The sequence below is a fragment of the Podarcis tiliguerta genome (genome assembly GCF_965153285.1).
Source record: "Podarcis tiliguerta genome assembly, chromosome: 2".
Classification (NCBI taxonomy): Eukaryota; Metazoa; Chordata; class Lepidosauria; order Squamata; family Lacertidae; genus Podarcis; species Podarcis tiliguerta.
In genome coordinates, this window is record NC_139535.1 from 13057283 (window position 1) to 13081004 (window position 23722).

The 23722-nt window shown below is 46.9% G+C and overlaps 2 protein-coding genes across 5 annotated transcripts in view; one reads left to right on the top strand and one right to left on the bottom strand.

Annotated features, from left to right (window-relative positions):
• The window catches only part of LOC310670718 (macrophage mannose receptor 1-like), a 225773-nt gene that overhangs the window by 55197 nt on the left and 146854 nt on the right, over positions 1 to 23722 (bottom strand). The window lies entirely within an intron of this gene.
• On the top strand, positions 1474 to 13919 carry LOC310670139 (zinc finger protein 862-like). Of its 4 annotated transcripts, none has more exons than XM_083424880.1 (9): positions 1474 to 1808; positions 3410 to 3492; positions 4451 to 4577; positions 5783 to 5872; positions 6601 to 6786; positions 7023 to 7118; positions 8040 to 8087; positions 10882 to 13101; positions 13462 to 13919. In XM_083424880.1, the coding sequence occupies exons 3-8, from the start codon at positions 4544 to 4546 to the stop codon at positions 12972 to 12974; spliced, it is 2547 nt and encodes an 848-aa protein (XP_083281006.1). In that variant the 5' UTR covers positions 1474 to 1808; positions 3410 to 3492; positions 4451 to 4543; the 3' UTR covers positions 12975 to 13101; positions 13462 to 13919. The 4 variants fall into 4 exon arrangements, with proteins under 4 accessions (XP_083281006.1, XP_083281004.1, XP_083281005.1 ...); XM_083424878.1 differs by having other exon boundaries at positions 1474 to 1744; XM_083424879.1 differs by having other exon boundaries at positions 1479 to 1744; positions 4454 to 4577.

Here is a 23722-nt window from a genome sequence, read left to right on the forward strand (position 1 = left end):
GCGGTTCAAATCCCCGCGACGGGGTGAGCTCCCGTTGCTCAGTCCCTGCTCCTGCCAACCTAGCAGTTTGAAAGCACCTCAAAGTGCAAGTAGATAAATAGGTACCACTCCGGCGGGAAGGTAAACGGTGTTTCCATGCGTTGCTCTGGTTCACCAGAAGCAGCTTAGTCATGCTGGCCACATGACCTGGAAGCTGTACGCCAGCTCCCTTGGCCAGTAAAGCGAGATGAGCGCCACAATCCGAGTCTGCCACGACTGGACCTAATGGTCAGGGGTCCCTTTACCTTTAGCCAGACATGTAGACATTGACATGTTTTAATCTCTTGCTGTTATTTTAATTATCTTTAAACTGTTTTAATTATTTGTGTCCAACTATTTTTATGGATGATTTTAACAACAATTCTTGTAGGTTGCTTAGTTCTTATTACACTCAAAGTGGTATATAGGTAAGTTTTTGCTAAGCGAATAATATAAACACTTCGATATTCTAACCGGAGGCTTTTTCCAAACTGCAACTGAAGCATATTTACAAATCTGTACTTATGAATGGACCTTAAAACTGTGTTAGGCTGATGAAAACGTGCCACATTGCCTTGCCGGTTGCGCAAGCTGATGAGTAGCTTCTAATGTCCCACCTTGAAAGCGTGTCTAACCATTTCAGGCGGAGGAGAAATCGGGACCAATTTTGCACCTGCTTTTTCAAAACAAAAATACATTGCATGGTCTCCGATGCCCACGTCCCCTTCCAGTGGGAATTCTCCATTCTTTGTCATGCATGTGACAGAATCAATGACCGCTCGCTCCCTTACCTCTTATTTTGGCAGCTCTTATAAACGGCAGGGACAAACCTAGACAGCATATTAAAAAGCAGAGACATGCCAACAAAGGTCCGTATAGTTAAAGCTATGGTTTTCCCAGTAGTGATGTATGAAGTGAGAGCTGGACCATAAAGAAGGCTGATCGCCGAAGAATTGATTATGGTGTTGGAGGAGACTCTTTAGAGTCCCATGGACTGCAAGAAGATCAGACCTCTCCATTCTGAGGGAAATCAGCCCTGAGTGCTCACTGGAAGGACAGATCCTGAAGCTGAGGCTCCAATACTTTGGCCACCTCATGAGAAGAGAAGACTCCCTGGAAAAGACCCTGATGTTGGGAAAGATGGAGGGCACAAGGAGAAGGGGACGACAGAGGAGGAGATGGTTAGACAGTGTTCTCGAAGCTACCAGCATGAGTTTGACCAAACCGCGGGAGGCAGTGGAAGACAGGAATGCCTGGCGTGCTCTGGTCCATGGGGTCGCGAAGAGTCGGACACGACTAAACGACTAAACAACAACAACAATAAACGGCAGGGCCGCTTGCCTGCAGCAGCATCAGCACCACCAGAATCTCAGCGCTGAATTGAATCAGATTAACTAGTGGGGAAAGGGTGGAGCTTCGGAGACTACAACTCCCGGAATTCCCCGGGACCAGGCCGGCTGCTCTCGGCGCCTCCAATGGAGCAGCAGGAAAGGGGACGCCTGGCGCGCCGTAGCCGATAGATTTCCTGCGAGCGTGTGTGTAGTGGATCTGATCTTCGGATGCAGAGCCGGAGTCATGGAGTGGGTCGCCGCCGCCGCTTCAGGAAAGAGGGGCGATCCCTTTGCTGGACGGATCGCTGCCTGGGAGCCTCCCGATGCGCCCCCGATGACAGCAGAGCGCGGCCCCGAGGAGCGGCGGGACTGCACTGAAGACATCAGCTTTGCAGGCAAGCAGAGACCCAGCGCAGGGGAATGAAGGGGAGAATCGGGTTCAATGCACTTTTTATTTATGTAAGGCTCCTTTTTGCAGTTTAGGGGTGGCGTCGTCGGCTCCCGGGCTGCCTTTTGTCTTTCTCGACGTGCGGTGGTGCTAAGCAAGGGAGAGAAATATGGGGAGAGAAATATGTGGGGTGTGGGCGGCGGCGGAGAATGGGATGGAGAGAGGCTTATTGTTTGGGGGAATTAGACTGAATCCATATGGGGGGAGGATCAGGCACAGTCTAGTGTCGTAGTGGCACCCCCAAAGCAAAGATCTCACCTCGACTCTAAAACAAGGAAAGGACTTCATTTGGATAAAATCCTGCCTGGTCCAAGCTCCGGTTGTTTCAGGGGCGCATCACCCCCTGACTGTCGGTCCATTCATTCTTGTCCCCACCCACATCCCCGCTGCTCAGTGGCGTTTTTGTTGGTTTCATACCTGCAGACAAAAATCTTGGAATGAGTCGACTTCTTGCCTTCCGGGACCGCTGAAATTCCTTTCATTCATTACCAATTTGTGTTAGGCGCCTGAAGGGAACCTAGAGCATTCCTGCGCCCCTGTCGTTTCAAAAGGCGAGAGGAGCTGGGCTGCGTCAAACTAAAGGGTCTCTCTCTTCTCTTTACTGACTAACAGAATTTGCATTTCTATCCCACCTTTTAATCCAAGGAGTTCAAGGTGTGGTGCATCTGGTTTTCCCCACCTCTTCAATTAATCCCCACAAGAACCCTGCGAGGTAGACTAGGCTGAGAGGCAGTGACTAGGTCACAATGTCTCCTGGTTTCGGCAAAAACGGAAGGGGAACCTGCTTGTTCGTGTCTCTTCAGGTCTTTTCATAACTTGCTGTTTTGCTAAAGGGCAAAATAGTATTAATAATACTTGGCCGCTCCTGTGTCCCACCTTTTCTGCAGATATGCCTTTCATTCCTATAAGCTTCAAATATTTTGGGAAAATGTGTATTTATTATTATTAATTAAATTTGAGACATCACCTTGCCAACAAAGGTCCGTATAGTAAAAGCTATGGTTTTCCCAGTAGTGATGTATGGAAGTGAAAGGTGGACCATAAAGAAGGCTGATGGCCGAAGAATTGATGCTTTTGAATTCTGGTGCTGGAGGAGACTCTTGAGAGTCCCATGGACTGCAAGAAGAACAAACCTATCCATTCTGAAGGAAATCAGTCCTGAGTGCTCATTAGAAGGACAGATCCTGAAGCTGAGGCTCCAATACTTTGGCCACCTCATGAGAAGAGAAGACTCCCTGGAAAAGACCCTGATGTTGGGAAAGATGGAGGGCACAAGGAGAAGGGGACGGCAGAGGACGAGATGGTTGGACAGTGTTCTCGAAGGTACCAGCATGCGTTTGACCAAACTGCGGGAGGCAGTGGAAGACAGAAGTGCCTGGCATGCTCTGGTCCAGGGGGTCACAAAGAGTCGGACACGACTAAACAACAACACGTATAGCTTTCATAAACCACTGCGAATAGTAAAGGTAAAGGGACCCCTGACCATTAGGTCCAGTCGTGACCGACTCTAGGGTTGCGGCGCTCATCTCGCTTTGTGGTATATAAATATTTTTATATATGAAAATCAATTTCACCGAAAACGTGTCCTCAGTTTTGTTTCTTGTTCACACAGGCTCTGAAAAGTTTTCCGTGTTTCAATTGAGGTCAACATCTCCTCCTTGGGAAAAGGACGTTGTTGCGGTAGAGTCTGCCCAGGTGTGTGGTCTACCATGGCACAGCTCTTGGCTATATGGGAGAAACCCCAAACCCCTTTCATTCAATTGACCAGGAAGCTTCAAAGCCCCCTTTACAAGTCTGTTTTTAATCTGTGGAAGCAGATGTAGTCTGCTATCACTGTCCCACCATCTTCCTCACCCCCAACCCTAAATTCCTACGGACACAAACAGACACACACACAGGGAGAAATTGCATACAATAGAATAAAATGGGAGAACATTGATCCCAGTGGGAATAACATTTTTTAATACTTCCATTAATGCTTCCATTATACTGGCCTCGGTCCAGTATATCTGAAGGAGCGTCTCCACCCCCGGCATTCTACCCAGACACTGAGGTCCAGCGCCGAGGGCCTTCTGGCAGTTCCCTCACTGCGAGAAACCAAGTTACAGGGAAGCAGGCAGAGGGCCTTCTCGGTGGTGGCGCCTTCCCTGTGGAAGGCCCTCCCAGCAGATGTCAAAGAGAGCAACAACTCCCAGACTTTTAGAAGACCTCTGAAGGCAGCCCTGTTTAGGGGAGCTTTTAATGTTTGATGCATTACGGTATTTTAATATTTTGTTGGAAGCTGCCCAGAGTGGCTGAGGAAGCCCGGCCAGATGGGTGGGGTATAAATAATAAATTATGATGATGATGATATACAGAAACACCACACCCTGCATATAGAAAAGCACATCTGTGGGGAAAGGCAGCTTGGCCCTTTGCCTGCTAGTCCATTGTTCTTTGTACTTTTAGTGTAGGGCGATATTTTTTAAAAAACACCTCCCCCCCCCCCCCATTTGCAGTGGTGCAGCCTATTTTGCCTGCTGCATATACGGGCCAGGTCTCATTTTTTCCAAGTTGCAGGGAGTTGCATCTATTGTTCCTCTGTTTTGGTTCAGGTGTGAGGGGTTTTTTGGGTGGTGTGCCTGAGGCTGAACTTTGTTTCCTTTCCTTCCAGCAGCCGGTGACCTTTGAGGATGTGGCCGTCTGTTTCACAAAGGGACAGTGGGATCTGCTGGAGCCAGAGCAAAAAGCCTTGTACAAGGAGGTCATGCAAGAGAACTACGAGAACGTGGCCTCCCTGGGTAAAGAACTATTTCCCAAGGTCACAGGACCTGGGAAACTCTGAATTGCCCGTGTCTCCCAGCAGTTTTATTTATGTAAAAGATCTAAATGTATATGTGGAAAGCACAACACTGGTCATTAGAATGTATGGTACAGATGCCAATAAATGGCCACTTAATTAATTGGGAGCGGCCACCGAGACCATATAACACCGGTCTTGAAAGACCTACATTGGCTCCCAGTACATTTCTGAGCACAATTCAAAGTGTTGGTGCTGACCTTTAAAGCCCTAAACAGCCACGGCCCAGTACACCTGAAGGAGCGTCTCCACCCCCATCATTCTGCCCGGACACTGAGGTCCAGCGCCGAGGGCCTTCTGGCGGTTCCCTCGCTGCGAGAAGCCAAGTTACAGGGAACCAGGCAGAGGGCCTTCTCGGTAGTGGCACCCACCCTGTGGAACGCCCTCCCATCAGATGTCAAAGAGAAAAACAACTCCCAGACTTTTAGAAGACATCTGAAGGCAGCCCTGTTTAGGGAAGCTTTTAATGTTTAATAGGTTATTGTATTTTAATATTTTGTTGGACGCTGCCCAGAATGGCTGGGGAAGCCGAGCCAGATGGGCGGGGTATAAATAAATTATTATTATTATTATTATTATTATTAATCCAGACGAGATACTGGTTGTTGTTTTTTTAATTTGCTAAGCTTAATGGACATCCTGTAGCAATGAATGCATTCCCAAAGCGAATTACATTTTGCACGAATGCTTTCACATGATAACCCTGAATTATAAAGTTATGAAAGAGAGATTATTCCATTAATCATTGCATCCTGCCATACCAATGTTACCTTCTTGCACAGATGACTGAATTAAATTTTACATTATAGTGACATTCACTCCTGCATGGTGCAGAGTGAGTGATCAGCAGAGTTAGACGAGTCGCGGTGTGTGTTGGTTTTTTTGGGAAAGAAGATAAGCAACAAGGTCTTACCAGCGTAAGGCTGCAATCCTATACTTGCCCAGGAGAAAACCCCATTGAGACCAGTGGGGTTAACTTCTGAGCATACATGCATATGATTGCACTGTCTGTTGCACACATTTCCATTTGTTTCTGCTCCTTAAACTTCCAGGGATGTTAAAAGTTTGCGTAGGGATCTATATTGCCTCTTGTGCCACTGTCTTCCTCATGGCCCTTTTCTTTTTTCCTGCCTTGCTCCCAAACAGGTTTTCCAGTTGCCAAACCAACCTTGATCTTCTGGCTGGAGCAAGGAGCAGAGCCCTGGGTTCAAGATATGGGAGAAAAAGCAATCAAAGGTGAGGCCTGCTGCAGGCATGGGGAGGCCCAATGGGGCCCGCTGTGGAATATTAAGGGGGTCTGGATGAGCGTACACCCATATACAGCCCACATCTTCAGCGCCTACATGGGTTGGGAGCACATTCTCCGACCTTCCGATCACAGAAACGCAGGAACAGCAGAGCAGCATTCCTGAGGAATAGGTCCTGGTGCAGTGGACTCACATTTGCTATTGTGAGCACCTCAAAAGCAGCAGAGTAACGGAAGCAAAGGAGGTTTTGTTGCATACCTAATTTATTTCTACTGATTAAACAAATAAAAGAACATAGCAAACGTGTACGAGAGATACAGCTCCCTCATACTGGGTCCACTGTACTATGTACCGAACACCACACCAGAAGAGAGAGAGCAAGAAAAAGAAAGTAAAACCCAGGCTCCCTTTGGCCTATATTTATAGTCAGCATGATCTTAATTGGAAGAGATAAGAGAACTAGTTTAAACCAGCTTCCCAGAAGGTATAACCCAAACAATCATGACCTTTCTGCCTGCTTCTTTCACACAGAGAAGCTTCTAATAGCTTCTAGAATCCTCTTGTATTATTCAGAATGGGAAAGATCTCTACACATCAGATCAATACTTTATGCATTAAGAAATGCAAACTGACAGATATTGGACTAGGTCCAGCAAGATCTCCTTGTGTTATTGTCTAAGACAGCTTCCTGTTTTTCCTCCCCTCGCTTCAAAACAGCAAGTGACAAGAAGACGGCGAAGAAAAAAGCAACCTGCCCCCTGTGTGGGAAAATAGTCTCTTCCAAATATGCTCTGATCGGGCACATGAGGACCCACACGGGAGAGAAGCCTTACGAATGCCATGACTGCAGGCGGGGCTTTGCCTTGCGGAAGAATCTGACCTTGCACCAGAAAACTCACCAGAGTAAGCAGAACGTGGAGATGGTGTAACTTGCCCAAAACCTTGTTGTGAGGGAGGCGAAAAGAGGGCCTGTATAGTATAGGGGTCCCAGGTGGGTGGGTGGGTAGGGACGCAATGGGTCTCCCTGCGTTTTGCATGCGGAGATGTTAATTTACCCTATGGTGAGATTGTGTTTGGTGGAACAGATCAATCGATCCCCACCCCACGAGTCTAAATATGCAATCATTGCTTCCTTGCAGAACACCTTGTGCCAAACTCCCAGTTAATCCGAGAAACCGCTTCCTGCAAAGAATCTGCTTTTAGCCAGAACCAGCCAGGGGGACAAGAACATCGAGGTAAGTTCTTCCAACCCCTGTGATGGCCTCACTACTTTGCCTATGGCGGGCAGATACAGAGCTAAAGGCCTACTTAGTGGTGGCTCCCAGATTACAGAATGTTCCCACAGAGAGGCTCGCCTGGTGTCGACTTCGATGCCACTTTTGGCCTCCGCCCCCAGGCAAAGATCATTTGATTTTTCCAAGGTTCTAAAGCCTGTTGTGAATCCTTTTTTAATGCTGCTTTACTTCTAGTGACAGCTTTTCCACTTACCTTTTATATTGTAATATTTGTAATTCCAAGTTTTGGTTTTAATATATGCTGGAATAAAAATTTAGGAGTTTTTAATGTTTGATGTTTTATTGTGTTTTTCATATACTGGGGAAACCCAGTCAGATGAGCGGGGTATAAATATTATTATTATTATTATTATTAATAATAATTAAAAAACATAGTTAGCTGCCCTGGGAACTGGTGGAAGGGAGTGGTGTAAATCCAAATCCATAAATGAAAATGACTTCACTGCTCAGCTTTTTGTTTGACACCCTGAGCTCCTTTGGGAGGACAGAGGGGATTAAAGAAACCTAATTAATAATAACAGCTGCCACTTCTGGGCTCATCATTCCCTACTTTCTATGCACCAGAGTGATATTCATAAAGCTTGTTCAGAGCCTATAAGCTCTTCTCTCCCTTCTAGTTAAGTATTTTTTAAATACAGTGGTACCTCGGGTTAAGAACTTAATTCGTTCTTAACCTGAAGCACCACTTTAGCTAATGGGGCCTCCCGCTGCCGCCGCAGCACAATTTCTGTTCTCATCCTGAGGCAAAGTTTGTAACCTGAGGTACTATTTCTGGGTTAGCGGAGTCTGTAACCTGAAGCGTCTGTAACCTGAAGCGTCTGTATCCCAAGGTACCACTGTATTCTACTTCTATCCACTCAGATTGCCTAATGTCGGAGGTTTCAGTGCCTCAGCCGAGCTACCTTGGAGGTGAGTTTCCATAAAGTCTCATCCCCTCTTGTTTTTGTCGAGTCTCTGCTCCCTTTGCATGGCGTATGCGTGAGGATGTTATCAGGGCCACAAGTCCCTTTTTATGGAGGGGGTGGGTGTCTCAACAAGTTGCTCCCCCCCCCTCCTTAGTACTACAGCCATCAGTGCTGGCGGCTGCTCCTTGTCCTCTGAGCTCTCTGCTGACTTTCCAGTAAACTGGCAGGTAAGCCAGCAGCAAAGATGCCGTTGGGAAACTCATCGCTGCAGGCCAACTTTGATAAGTGGGCGGGACTGCCCACCTGTCTATCGCTTGCCATCAGATGGCCAGTTTTAGCCCACATAAAGGTAAAGGTAAAGGTACCCCTGCCCATACAGGCCAGTCTTGACAGACTCTAGGGTTGTGAGCCCATCTCACTCAAAGAGGCCAAGGGCCAGCGCTGTCCGGAGACACTTCCGGGTCACGTGGCCAGCGTGACATTGCTGCTCTGGCGAGCCAGAGCCGCACACGGAAACGCCGTTTACCTTCCCGCTAGTAAGCGGTCCCTATTTATCTACTTGCACCCAGGGGTGCTTTCGAACAGCTAGGTTGGCAGGCGCTGGGACCGAACAGCGGGAGCGCACCCCGCTGCGGGGATTCGAACCGCCGACCTTTCGATCGGCAAGCCCTAGGCGCTGAGGCTTTTACCCACAGCGCCACCCGCGTCCCTGAGTTAGCCCACATAGTTTGAAATTAAATCATGCATAGCAGGTGGCACTTCGAAGGTCCAACAATCACCTGGCTGGAACTTGAAGAGCCGACACTGTCCGGAGCTCGTCCTACACTCGAGTAGGATCCTGGCAGAGACACATGCCCGACTGGCATGTTCTCTCCCTCCTGGTCTTTCGTTTGGGAGCTTCAAAAGCTTTCTTCTGCCCGAACATCGCAGCAACTGATGCCAACAGACACCGGCACACTTAGGAATTCGCAGAGTTTGCACATCATGCGTGTGACAGACCTCAGCAACTCAGCATTTTGGTTAATCTACTTTATTTACAGGGACGCGGGTGGCGCTGTGGGTTAAACCACAGAGCCTAGGGCTTGCCGATCAGAAGGTCGGCGGTTTGAATCCCCGCGACGGGGTGAGCTCCCGTTGCTCGGTCCCTGCTCCTGCCAACCTAGCAGTTCAAAAGCATGTCAAAGTCCAAGTAGATAAATAGGTACCGCTCCGGTGGGAAGGTAAATGGCGTTTCCGTGCGCTGCTCTGGTTTGCCAGAAGCGGCTTAGTCATGCTGGCCACATGACCCGGAAGCTGTACGCTGGCTGCCTCGGCCAATAAAGCGAGATGAGCGCAACCCCAGAGTCGTCCACGACTGGACCTAATGGTCAGGGGTCCCTTTACTTTATTTACATATAAACACACACGGAGCACTGCAACATGCCTTCCTCTCTCTCTAGTATCAGACAGCAAAGAGAAAAAGCAAAGGACAATTGTCCCACTTCACAGAACACAGTAACACAAACATCCTGTCTCCGTCACTTCCCACTCTGTGGAGTCAAAACATATACCGTCATGTGATAGACAACAATCCCGTGACTAATCATGGAGCAGGGATTCTAACATACACAGAGTGCATGGGCGTAGCTGGGGGGGGGAGGGAGGCAGCCCCCCTCGATCAAGTAAATCAATAAAAATCTAACATGAAGCCTGCCCTCCATCCCCCACATAAATCCTGGCTACACCCGCATCAGGGCTTGCAAAAATTTGTTGCAATAGTGTCAGTTACCAGTTTATGTTGGTAGCAGGGATTTTTGTTGTTAACACATTCATAACACGTGGCTCCCAATTGGTGGTCCATGGACCACAGGAGGTCTGTGTAGCCCACCCAGGGGAACTGTGGCACCATTCACATAACAAAAACTACCATAGAGATAGCAAAAATTTCAAAAGTAGGCTGATGTTTTATTTACTTATTGACTTATTTATTTATTTACGGTACTTACGGGACCGCCTCTCCTGGTATGCCCTGCGGAGAACCTTAAGGTCCATAAACAGAAACACCCTAGAGATTCCGGGCCCTAAAGAAGTCAGATTAGCCTCAGCCAGAGGCAGGGCCTTTTCAACTCTGGCTCCGGCCTGGTGGAACGCTCTGTCTCATGAGACCAGGGCCCTGCAGGATCTGATTTCTTTCCACAGGGCCTGTAAGACAGAGTTGTTCCGCCTGGCCTTTGGCTTGGAATCAATTTGATCCCCTCCCACTCTTTACTTTTTCCTTTTCTCCTTCTGTGAAGGAACTCCTATTTGGGGACTTCCCTGGCTTTTTTCTGGCCCACGTAGGACCAGTCTGGATAGTTGGCCTTGGTGAAGATTTGACGTTTTCATCCCCCCAAAACTTTTGATTTGAGTTTCTACTGAAATGAGGCTGCATTTTAATGTTGTACTTAATCTTTTTTTGAAGTTGTATTTTAATCAATTGTGTTTTACCTGGTGTTAGCTGCCTGAGTCCGGTCTTGGCTGGGTAGGGTGGGGTATAAATAAAATAAAATGATGATGATGATGATGATGATGGTAATAATAATAATATGAAATTGGGAGCTGCCCAGAGTTGCTGGGGCAACAGTCAGATGGGTGGCATAGAAAATAATAATAATAATAATAATAATAATAATAATAATAATAATAATAATATAATATAATAATAATATTTATTTCATTTTGAAAAACGGGGCCTGCAGTACTTAGCAAGTTGGGAATCTGATCTAATTAAAAACGCCAACCAACCAACCTATATTATCCCTCCAATTTCTCTCCAAAAGGAATAATCAAGGTTGAAATGGTGGACGACACAGATGAAAAGGACCCGATGGATGACTATGCTCTCTCACTGTGCCCCCCAATGGAAGTGTGGCCTCCAAACCTGTATCCAGAGGGCTGCGGAAGGGAACCTGGTGCAGTGGGAGCAGCCCGAAAGACGCTAGGCCCTCGATCTATCCAAAAGTCATGGTTCTCTCAATTCCCATGGCTGGAGGCCGACAAAGGGCAGACCACCCTCTACTGCGTGGTGTGCAAGGAGAAGCCGCCCGCTCACGGCCCAGTGTCCAAACTAGTAACGGGATACACCCGGCCGTTCAAAGTGGAGACTCTGAAGCACCACGACAAGAGCAACGCTCACAAGCTCTGCGTCCGAGCGCTGACAGCTAAGGAGGACCCAGATGGCGCCCCGGCGGCCGAGCGCTTGACTAAGATGTCCAGCTACGTGCTGAGGAACATGGAGCACCTTTTCAGTGCCGCTTACGACATCGCTTACCACTCGAAGCCGCTGAACGATTACGAGAAGGCGCTGGACCTCCTGCAGGTTATGGGAGCCCCCATCATCCCCAGGTACAGGAACAGGGTGGCATGCACTCTCTTCATAAGGTGCATCGCGGACACACTGCGGAAGGAGATACTTGAAAGTATCTGCCGCTCACCCTGCGCTTGCCTCCTCTTGGACGGCTTCACGGATTCGTCCGACCAGCCCTGCCTGGCAATCTACATCCGCTACCTCAAGAGAGCGGAAGTGAAGGAGTCGTACCTTTGCTTGGCGTCTTTGCCCGGCCACACAGCCGACGCCTGCTTCGCTGCCGCCGTTTCAGCCATGGATGAGCTGCGGATCCCTTTCAGGAAACCCGGGTGGGTCGTGGGCCTTGCGACAGGCGGCGCGGCCAGCATAGCGGCCTGCAAAAGTGCGCTCGTCGCCAAATTCCAAGAGGTGATCCCTCGCCTGTCCCCGGCCCATTGTGTCACCCACAAGCTTCAGTATGCGGCCATCGGCGCCTGCTACAGGGATGTCGACTTTGTGAAGGACTGCGAAAAGCACATCAGGGCGATGTTCAAGTTTTTCCAAGCCTCTCCCGAAAGACTGAGGGAGCTGCAGGGCGCGGCTCCCCGCCTGGGCGAAAAGGTGGCCAAACTAATGGAGTCAAACAGTGTCAGGTGGGTGGTGAGCAAGAGGCAAACTCTAAGCGTCCTTCTTGAAAGCCTGCCTGCCTTGGTTGCTCACATGGAGCGCCTGTCGAAATCCAGCAGCCACGAGGGGCAGAAGGCGAAAGGCATGTTGACGTTCTTGAGGAGCTTCCATTTTGTCAAGTTTTCCCACTTCTTGATCGACTTCCTTCAGGTTTACAAACCCCTCTCGGAAGTGTTCCAGAGAGATAGCGTCTTGCTTGGGCAAGTGACTGCTGCCGTAGAAGCTGCCTACCTCGCCTTGCAAAGCCTCCTCCAACAGCCGGGACCGAAGGAGGAAGAGTTTAATGCCGCCGTGAAGGACGGTTCTTTCAGAGGGGTCTCCTTGGATGTGGTTGAGATGGGAGAGTTCCGGTTCCAAGTGGACCGAGCAAAAATCATCCTGACCGGGGCGGAATACCTGCACCAGAGATTTGACGGCGAGATGTCGCCCCAGCTCTTAAAAAGCACAGAAGTGTTTGATACAGTGTGCCGGCCTGCTGCTGGGAGCTGCCTTGCCAATTCTGGAGACGCTGAGGTGCTTTCCATGGCGAAATATTTTGAGTACGTTCTCCCTCTGAGCTACAGCGCGGAAAGGCTGCTGGATGAATGGGCCGAACTTAAAAAGGTGGCCAGGAACCTTTTGTTTCCAGAGCTGTGCAAGAAGGCCATTGCGGAGCGCCAAGCGTTTCCTTTGCTGAGCAAACTCGCCTCAGTTTCTGCATGCTTACGGATCTCTACAGGAAGCTGTAAGCGGGGCTGCGTTGTTATGAACCTGATAAGGACTTACGAGAGGTTGAAGCTTTCCAACGAAGTGGCAAACTCTCTTGTGATGGTGGCAGTCAATGGGGTGGCAGTGCCGGACTTTGACCCATTGCCTGCAATCGAGCACTGGTACTTAACATCATCAGGCCGTCGTTGTTGACAACTCGGCCCCCGTCCTCACGTGCGTCATTGATGGGATCTGGCTCGGAGCACAGTGCAGGGTGTGGATATGACCTGTAGTTGCATTGGTTCCCCCCTTCCTTTTCTCTCCCCTCCCCTTGTGTCAGGCTAAAGGTAAAGGGACCCCTGGCCATTAGGTCCAGTCGTGACTGACTCTGGGGTTGCGGCGCTCATCTCGCTTTACTGGCTGAGGGAGCCGGCGTACAGCTTCCAGGTCATGTGGCCAGCATGACTAAGCCGCTTCTGGCGAACCAGAGCAGCGCACGGAAAAGCCATTTACCTTCCCGCCGGAGTGGTACCTATTTATCTACTTGCACTTCGTGCTTTCGAACTGCTAGGTTTGCAGGAGCAGGGACCGAGCAACGGGAGCTCACCCTGTCACGGGGATTTGAACCGCCGACCTTCTGATCGGCAAGTCCTAGGTCCTGTGGTTTAACCCACAGCGCCACCCATGTCCCTTGTGTCAGTCCAACCAAGCTCAAAAGGGAGAACAGCCATGTTTGAGCCAAAGGCAGCAGGCCAGAAACAAAGGCTCTGGGGTTACCTAGCAACTCAAGTATTAACCCATTGTGGTGTGCAGAGCTTGAAGGGGTTCCTGTACGGATCTGGATCACAGGCCAGGGTGGGAGGAGAGTTGATCACACATGAAAAATGTCCTGGGCCCAACAGATGCTTTGAGCAGGCCTGGTGACGATCTCAGGATGCTCTGGCAGCTTCCTTGTTTAGTAAAAAAAAAAAGGTTTTCAAAGCCAATCCTTTAAAAAAGCCAAAAAAGCCCTAAAGGGCCTTTGGCTCGACACAGACACTTCCACCTGTTACGTTCACTTACTAATTTTTTGAGGCTATGTTGTTAATATTGGTGTTGTTTTAAATTTTGTTGCAATGCTTTGGGTGCCAAGGGGTACTAAAAAGAAGAAAACACTTGTATGATTTGCTTTTATTGTTGCACACAGCTGTGGAAGGGTTTGCAACCTAAGGCAGTAAAGAAATGACGTCGGCAAATACAAGATAGCTACAAAATGAATTGATGTTGGGAATTTTTATACAGGACTCTCGCCTCAGAGGTCTTTTTGGTAGGAACTAGGACCAAATATTCCATCCAGGTACTAATAGAGTAAAGCTCGACAGATTTATATGACAGCATTAAAGCATAATTCACCAGATTGTGTGTCACAGTATTTGTACCTGGCAGTGCAGCTTCTTGTATCGGATTCCTGTGCTATAGTGATTTGCTGGCGAGTTTGACACAGTTCATTTAAGTTTCAATTACGATAAGGAGATTTACTTCCCACAACAAGGGAAAGTGAGGGTCACTGCTATAATGTGAAAGTACAGTGGTGCCTCGCAAGACGAAATTAATTCGTTCTGCGAGTTTTTTCGTTCTACGAGTTTTTTCCGTCTTGCGAAGCACCAATGTGTATTGACGGTTTCCCCTAGGAATGCATTGGCGGTTTAAAAAAAAAAGGCGCAAGACGTTTTCATCTTGCGAAGCAAGCCCATAGGGAAATCTGTCTTGCGAAGCAACTCAGAAAACGAAAAACTATTTCATCTTGCGAGTTTTTCGTCTTCCGAGGCATTCGTCTTGCGGGGCACCACTGTATCTTCTCCTACGTACATTTGAGTTTGACATAGAAATGTCAGAGGGCGTCTCTCTTGTATATGTCAGTGCATGCAAGTTACATAATCCAGGGGCCACGATCACTTTATTTTATTTTTTGCAGGGAGGGGGGCATGGGCCCATTTGCAAACATAAGCGACTCACATGGATAAAACACACACACCCCATAAGTTATTTTAGCAGGTTACTCAGAGAGCCCCATTGGCTGCTGAGTCACTACTAGGCCAGGTTCAAAGATCTGGTGATATATAATGAATGATATATAATAAAGCCCGAAGCCACTTGAGCCTAAGTACATTAAGGCCTTCCCAGTTCCTTAAGATGAACATCAGCCACAAGTCCTTCTAATAGGGCAATTTCAACGGTCCCCCAGGCCTCCCTTGCCTTCTTGTTTATGCTGGTTTTAGTGTTTATGTTTTTGTATCAGTCCCCTTGGGGTCACTTTTGTGAGGAAAGCAACTGATAAATACAGTATAATAATAATAATAATAATAATAATAATAATAATAATAATAATAATAATAATACCCTGCTCATCTGGCTGGGTTTCCCCAGCCACTCTGGGCAGCTCCCAACAGAGTATTAAAAACACAATAAAACATCAAACATTAAAAACGTCCCTTGCCTTCAGGTGTCTTCTAAAACTCAGGTAGTTGTTTATTTCCTTGACATCTGGTGGGAGGGTGTTCCACAGGGTGGGTGCCACTACCAAGAAGGCCCTCTGCCTGGTTCCCTGTAACCTCGCTTCTCGCAGTGAGGGAACCACCAGAAGGCCCTCGGCGCTGGACCTCAGTGTCCGGGTAGAACGATGGGAGTGGAGAAGCTCCTTCAGGTATAGTGGGCTGAGGCCATTTAGAGCTTTAAAGGTCCAACACTTTGAATTGTGCCCGGAAACGTACTGGGAGCCAGAGTATGTCTTTCAAGACCGGTGTTATGTGGTCTCGGCGGCCACTCCCAGTCACCAGTCTAGCTGCTGCATTCTGGATTAATTGTAGTTTCCAGGTCACCTTCAAAGGAAGCCCCATGTAGAGTGCATTGCAGTAGTCCAAGCGGGAGATAACTAGATCATAAATAATGGCATTCCATTCCCCTTGGGCACCAGCCATCACTGAGATCAAGCCCACTGCATTACAAGTACAGTGGTACCTCGGTTTACAAACAGTCTTGTTTACGAACTATTCAGTTTACGAACTCTGCAAAACCGGAATTAGTGTTCCGGTTTGTGAACTTTGCCTAAGTCTACGAACGGAAGCCAAACGGTGGAAGGCCTCATTAGAGAAAGCACTACTCGGTTTAAGAACGGATTTGGTTTAAGAATGGACTTCAGGAACAGATTAAGTTTGTAAACTGAGGTACCACTGTATTCTGAATCTTGAATATTTTCACTGTTTATCGTCAGAAACATGGCATTGCCCCAGGTGGCATGGCGCTTAGAGAGGAAAACAATGCTCGTGGAATACAGTGGTACCTCAGGTTAAGTACTTAATTTGTTCTGGAGGTCTGTTCTTAACCCGAAACTGTTCTTAACCTGAAGCACCACTTTAGTTAATGGGGCCTCCTGCTGCCGCCGCGCCGCCGGAGCACGATTTCTGTTCTTTTCCTGAAGCAAAGTTCTTAACCTGAAGCACTATTTCTGGGATAGCGGAATGTGTAACCTGAGGCGTATGTAACCTGAAATGTATGTAACCCGAGGTACCACTGTACTGTCTTTACTAGAAGGCTACGGCCCCAAGAGTACCCTATGGAATATCATGCCTAGCGGAATGTGTAACCTGAAGTGTATGTAACCTGAAGCGTATGTAACCTGTTGGAGGTTGAGTAATAGTCGTGCAACAGAATTGTTGTATACAAGAATCAAGGCAGTGAGAGGTAGAGAAGAGCAGCTTTATTCCAAAATAAAAGCAACAGTGGTAACAAAAGTCAGCAAGAATACGGCCCATGGCTACTTCCCAAGTCTTTTACATGGCTAAATCTGCTTTGGCTTTCTTAAAAGAAACTTACATTGCACACTAACCACCGCAAGAACTAATGGGAAGAATCGAAGACCATGTCGTCATTTTAAAAAGTTACCATTTCCAGAGGCAAGAAAGAGATGGCTGAACGAGATGGATTTAACATCGATATCACCAGTTACAGCGAGGTGCTCCACCACTTGCATTCCCGGTGGGGTTGGGAGTCTAATAATTGGCCGGTTGAAAACTTCCAACACCATATCTTGGGCGTTAAAGGAGAACGCTACCTGGAAAGAGAAATGAAGAGTTAGATCGGGCATTCCCAACCTGCAGCCCTCCAGGTGTTTTGGCCTACAACTCGCATGATCCCTAGCTAACAGGACCAGTGGTCAGTGATGATGATGGGAATTGCAGTCCAAAACATCTGGAGGGCTGAAGGTTGAAGGTGCCTGAGTTAGATCAACTACTCATCTTTTGTCATATTGATTTGCATGAATAGGAACCATTGCTATGATGTTAGCAGACAGACAAGAGGGAAAGCTAGAGACTTGCCAAGAGAATACAGTGGTGCCTCGCAAGACGAAAAGAATCCGTTCCGTGAGTCTCTTCGTCTAGCGGTTTTTTCGTCTTGCGAAGCAAGCCCATTAGCGGATTAGCGCTATTAGCGGCTATTAAAGGCTTAAGGGATTAGCGGATTAGCTGCTAAAAGGCTATTAGCAGCTTGGTGCCTTAGAAAAAGGGGGTGGGGAGCGAAACCCCCCCCCCCAGGAATCGCAAGACATTTTTGTCTTGCGAAGCAAGCCCATAGCAAATTCGTCCTGCGGAGTACCTCCAAAACGGAAAACCCTTTCGTCTAGCGGGTTTTCCGTCTTGCGAGGCACCACTGTATAAGCCTAACTACACAGTGCTAGGCATGAGTTTAATACAAGGGCTGCATTCAGATGTGGAGTTTATTGTGTTAGTTTTACTGGTTAAAATGCTAGCGCTTCTGTCCTTATTTCTAGCATTGTTTTGAAACAGCAACACCTTGTTGTGTCACTGATCTGTGACTTTTGGATCAAGGTGCTAGCATGCCACACTAAATTTTAAATGGTAGGAAAGAGCACTATGCTGGTATACCACTGCAAATTCTGTAAACATACATCTCAATTTTCCGAGTGAATGGGTTTGCAAATGGATTTCTGGTGGAAACGGTTTAAAGAAATGAGATCTATTTTTCCGCTAGATTCCACCAGATTTCAGGAAGCAGCTTTTACAGTGTGTGAAATATCACATCAACTTGAGGGGGTGGAGAGAGCAGGTAAGGAAATGTCAATGAGATAAGAGTGGTGCCAGAGTGGTGCGTGATCTAGTTATCTCCCGCTTGGACTACTGCAATGCGCTCTACGTGGGGCTACCTTTGAAGGTGACCCGGAAACTACAACTAATCCAGAATGCGGCAGCTAGACTGGTGACTGGGAGTGGCCGCCAGGACCACATAACACCGATCCTGAGAGATCTGCATTGGCTCCCAGTATGTTTCTGAACACAATTCAAAGTGTTGGTGCTGACCTTAAAAGCCCTAAATGGCCTCGGTCCTGTATACCTGAAGGAGCGTCTCCACCCCCATCGTTCAGCCCGGACACTGAGATCCAGCGCTGAGGGCCTTCTGGCAGTTCCCTCATTGCGAGAAGGGAGGTTACAGGGAACCAGAGAGAGGGCCTTCTTGGTAGTGGCGCCCACCCTGTGGAACACCCTCCCTTCAGATGTGAAGGAAATAAGCAGCTATCATATGTTTAAAAGACATCTGAAGGGAAGTTTTTAATATTTAATGCTGTATTGTTTTTAACATTCGATTGGGAACCGCCCAGAGTAGCTGGGGAAACTCAGCCAGATGGGTGGGGTATAAATTAATAATAATAATAATAATAATAATAATAATAATAATAATAATAATAATAAAGTGCCATCTGAATGCAGCCCTGGTTGCTTAAACTTGGCCGTGTTTACTGTGGAGAAAAAACAGCGGCAGGCATCAAAAATCACGAAACTGTTCATAATACAGATATAAGGGGTATTATTCTATCCCACCTAAAAATAACAAGCAGCTTTAATTGGAGACTGGATATAGTCTAGCCTCCTTGTAAGCTTTGCAAATCAGGATGAGTGCTCAGTAAACAGGCCATTTGGAGGTGCCCAAATATGCAGGATGAGAACATTTTATTTCATCGGTTGGGAAGTTATGGTTCTCCAGCTGTTTGTGGAACTCCCCTCAGTCCCAGCTAGCAGGGCTAATTATTAGGAATTATGGGAACTTCTTGTCCAACATCTCAATGGCCACAGATTCCTCATTCCTGTTTTATATCAAGGTCCCCTCACCCTTCCACCTCATTATATTGAAATACTGAGCTTTGGTTTATCCTTTAGGTCTCAGATATACATCCCCAGCTGTTCTCCCTGCTAGTTATTCCTGCAACAGGGCTCTCCTCTTACTTACTGTGACGAATAGTCCCAGGTCCAAGAGAAGATCCCGCTCTCTCCCCGTTTCAGAGTTAAAAACGACGACCCTATCTCCGTTGAAAGTCTCAAATCGAGCGGTAAATTGAAGGAGCGGATTCGAGGCATTCTGGCCTATATGAAAGGTAAAGCTGATAGGAACATGGGAAAACATGCTTTATACAGAGTTATAGAATAACCCCCTGCAATCTCAGCTAAAGCATTGGTCCATCCAACTCAATACAGTGGTACCTCAGGTTAAGTACTTAATTCGTTCCGGAGGTCCGCACTTAACCTGAAACTGTTCTTAACCTGAAGCACCACTTCAGCTAATGGGGCCTCCCACTGCTGCTCCACCGGAGCACGATTTCTGTTCTCATCCTGAAGCAAAGTTCTTAACCTGAGGTACTATTTCTGGGTTAGTGGAGTCTGTAACCTGAGGCGTAGGTAACCTGAAACGTATGTAACCCGAGGTACCACTGTACTGTCTTTACTAGAAGGCTACGGCCCCAAGAGTACCCTATGGAATATCATGCCTGTACATATTAGCACACAGAGACAGTTTGTAGTATAGATACAAGGTTTACCAGGCCCTCCCCACAGGGATGGGGTAGAAATTTGATTCAGTTTGCATTCAAGGCTAAATCTTATCAAACTGACTCATGAGAACTGACATGAAGCCATCGTTCAAAATTTGCACTTTTTTGTGATGCAATTCTCCAAGCAAAGAATGTTTCCAAAATGCAAAAATTAAAGGTATCGAGGGAGGGGAGATATCTAATCCTTGTGGCCCACGTGTGTGGGGTGAATAAATAAAATGATTGGCTGGGTGCCTAGATTCAAAACGTGGGCCTTAACACACTCTCCAGTGGGAGAGGGCCTCCAGTAGCAGAGTTTAAACTCGCAAAGTTCAGCAGTAGAATGCGGGAATTTCGAGCTGACAAATCTTTTCCATATCCCATTTTGTTGCATACGGTGCTTTGTTTTCTATCCCTCTTAGCATTGACCAGACCACACCAGTATAGTAAGTTTAAAATGCTTTACTTACAAAAACGTTCCAAAGGCCAGGTTTATGCATTTATCCAAGCAGCAGCAAAGAGAACACAGATAGCATACTCTTGAGTACAACATACAGATTGTAGTTCTGAACAAGCGTTCTGTGCTTGAAATGCTGACCTGGTTGATTTACATGGCGGAGGGAAAGGGATAGGGACAGGGAGAGATGGTGTCACTTCCTCCTTCATCAGAGAAGAAGGGGCATGACCTGTGTCTAGGAATCACAGCTCTATTGTTTTAACCCCTTCATGCACAAACTAGCTCTATGCTTGCTTGTTGCATTTGGTTGCAATCTCCCACAAGGGGAAAATGTAAATATCCAATTTTCACTATTAATACAGACCTTTTGGCCTCTCGGGGCACCTTGGCTTTCATTTCAATGCGTTCTCCGGCCTTCAAATTCAAGCGGGCAACCATTTGCTAAAAGAAAAAAAAAAGGGGGGGGGGGAAGGATGTGAAAGATTCAAGGGCTCCTATTTCTCATAGTATAATCTTTTTCAGCCTCAGGTTCTTGGACTTTATAAATAAAGATAAACAAATTAAAGTCAACTGCCTCTTTATGGTCTTTAAACAGATTGATGACTTTCAGACATCCAGGGTCATTACACCCAATTTTAAACATTTTTAAAAACAAATGTGATACTAATGCTAATCTTTGGTGTTGAAATTAGGGGTTGGGCAGATTGTACTAAAATCAAAATAATTCAGACTTGATTTTGTGATTTTTAGGGTATCTAATTTAGTGTATCTAATTAGAGCATGAAAATGATTTCAGGTTAAATAATATGGTAAATTTAAAATGGTAAATCACTGGTACATAAAAAAATCAGCTGCCAAGAAGACAGTCTTCTGATATCCAGAGGAACAAAGGGCATATATGTGCAAGGAAACTTGGTTACAAAATATTTCAAAACAATTTCCAAACTTTGGATTCTTTGTATAGGCACAGAATCCATGGGAAAATGTCATTAGAAATATATTTAAACACAGGTTTTAGAGGTAGGAGCAATACTGCCCTGGACAATGATGCAGTTGGGGGAAAATTGTATGGTATACCATAATCCAATATAAATTACTTGTTTGTGGGGAGGTAGTACTGGCGAATCTGGCTCATTTTATTCTTAGGTGTCAATTATATACTGATATGATAACAGCCTAGCTAGGGATTGAATCTGGGAACTTGTGCATGCAAAGCATATGGTCTACCACAGTTCCCCCCCTTTTGTTCTTACTGGGAGAACAGAATACTTCAGATGGGGAGAGGAATCAGTTGTGGACAATCATTTTAACTGTAGTCCTCTTACATGATTGCTGCTAGAATCATAGAATCATAGAGTTGGAAGAGACCACAAGGGCCATCGAGTCCAACCCCCTGCCAAGCAGGAAGCACCATCAGAGCACTCCTGACATATGGTTGTCAAGCCTCTGCTTAAAGACCTCCAAAGAAGGAGACTCCACCACACTCCTTGGCAGCAAATTCCACTGTCGAACAGCTCTTACTGTCAGGAAGTTCTTCCTAATGTTTAGGTGGAATCTTCTTTCTTGTAGTTTGGATCCATTGCTCCGTGTCCGCTTCTCTGGAGCAGCAGAAAACAACCTTTGTCCCTCCTCTATGTGACATCCTTTTATATATTTGAACATGGCTATCATATCACCCCTTAACCTCCTCTTCTCCAGGCTAAACATGCCCAGCTCCCTTAGCCGTTCCTCAGAAGGCATCGTTTCCAGGCCTTTGACCATTTTGGTTGCCCTCCTCTGGACACGTTCCAGTTTGTCAGTGTCTTTCTTGAACTGTGGTGCCCAGAACTGGACACAGTACTCCAGGTGAGGTCTGACCAGAGCAGAATACAGTGGCACAGTGAAATACAGTGCTAATATAAGATCTTTCCAGATTAGTTAAACTCAATGCCAAGTCTTTTCAGTAAGCTATTTATACTGAAACAGAAACCAGTCCATGATTTTTATCCCATTCTGGTTGACCCTAATCAAGGTATCAATTGCCCTTTGATGGCCATTGGATTTACTCATCTCACCCACTTTATGGAAGAACTCCATGAGGACTAGCTATGAACCCTGAGATCATCTTCTGAGGCCCTCCTTCATGTGCCTCCTCCTTGAGAGGTCCAGAGGGTGGCAACACGAGAACAGGGCCTTCTCTGCAGTGGCTCCCCATCTGTGGAATGCTCTTCCCAGGGAAGTTTGCTTGGTGCCTTCATTATACACCTTTAGGCGCCAGGCAAAAACGTTCCTCTTTAACCAGGCCTTTGGTTGACCTGATTTTAAAGTGTGACTTTAAAGTCGTAATTCACCTGAAATATCAAGCATTCCCCACACCTGCCATGGATAATTATCATACCCTTAAACTTCACACTCACAATAAGCAAATAGCATTTCTAAAAAAAAAATTTCTCCAACTCACCAATGCCATTGCTTCCAAAATACAACTATTTAAAAACTATTTAAAAACACCACCACCTGCGAGCATCTACTTCTTGGGCTTCAATGGTGTATGTTTCTCACACCCCAACCTTTAAATGGTCCTCGGGTGTGAGTGTTTCCTTCTTCTGGCCAATCAGGGATGAAATTCTGGTTACCAGTTAATTAAAAGGTAACAGGGCTGATCCCTCTGGCTCTCTGCAGGTGGGGTTAGTTTATCAACATTGGGGGGGGGGGGTGTTAAGGGGCATGTTTATTTGCATGTGAAGAACACGCATGCTTTTGCAAGAAATGGGACACAAGGACTTAAAGAATGTAATAAGAGCCCTGCTAGATCAAAGGCCAGTCTAGTCCACCATCCAATTCTTGTAGTGGCCAATTCTATACAATGGTATTTCGGGTTAAGAACTTAATTTATTCTGGTGGTCCGTTCTTAACCTGAAACTGTTCTTAACCTGAGGTACCACTTTAGCTAATGGGGTCTCCTGCTGCTGCCGCCGTGCCGCCACGACACGATTTCTGTTCTCATCCTGAAGTACTTAACCCAAGGTAATATTTCTGGGTTAGCAGAGTCTGTAACCTGAAGCGTATGTAACCCGAGGTCACTGTATATAACATTTAGGAAACATCTGAAGGCAGCCCTGTATAGGGAAGCCTTTTTTAAGGTTTAACACAGGTGGCACTGTGGGTTAACCACAGAGCCTAGGGCTTGCCGATCAGAAGGTCGGCGGTTTGAATCCCCGCGACAGGGTGAGCTCCCGTTGCTCGGTCCCTGCTCCTGCCAACCTAGCAGTTCAAAAGCACGTCAAAGTGCAAGTGGACAAATAGGTACCGCTCCGGTGGGATGGTAAACGGCATTTCCGTGCGCTGCTCTGGTTCGCCAGAAGCGGCTTAGTCATGCTGGCCACATGACCCAGAAGCTGTACGCCGGCTCCCTCAGCCCATAAAGCGAGATGAGCGCCGCAACCGCAGAGTCGGTCATGACTGGACCTAATGGTCAGTGGTCCCTTTACCCTTTACCTTCACCTTTATGTTGATTACATGTACTGGAAGCCGTCCAGCACCCAACTCAGATGGATGGGGTACTAATATTATTATTATTATTATTATTATTATTATTATTATTATTATTATTATTATTATTATTAAACCTGCCTTTGCGAGGACGGGTGAAATGTGACCAGGAGCCTA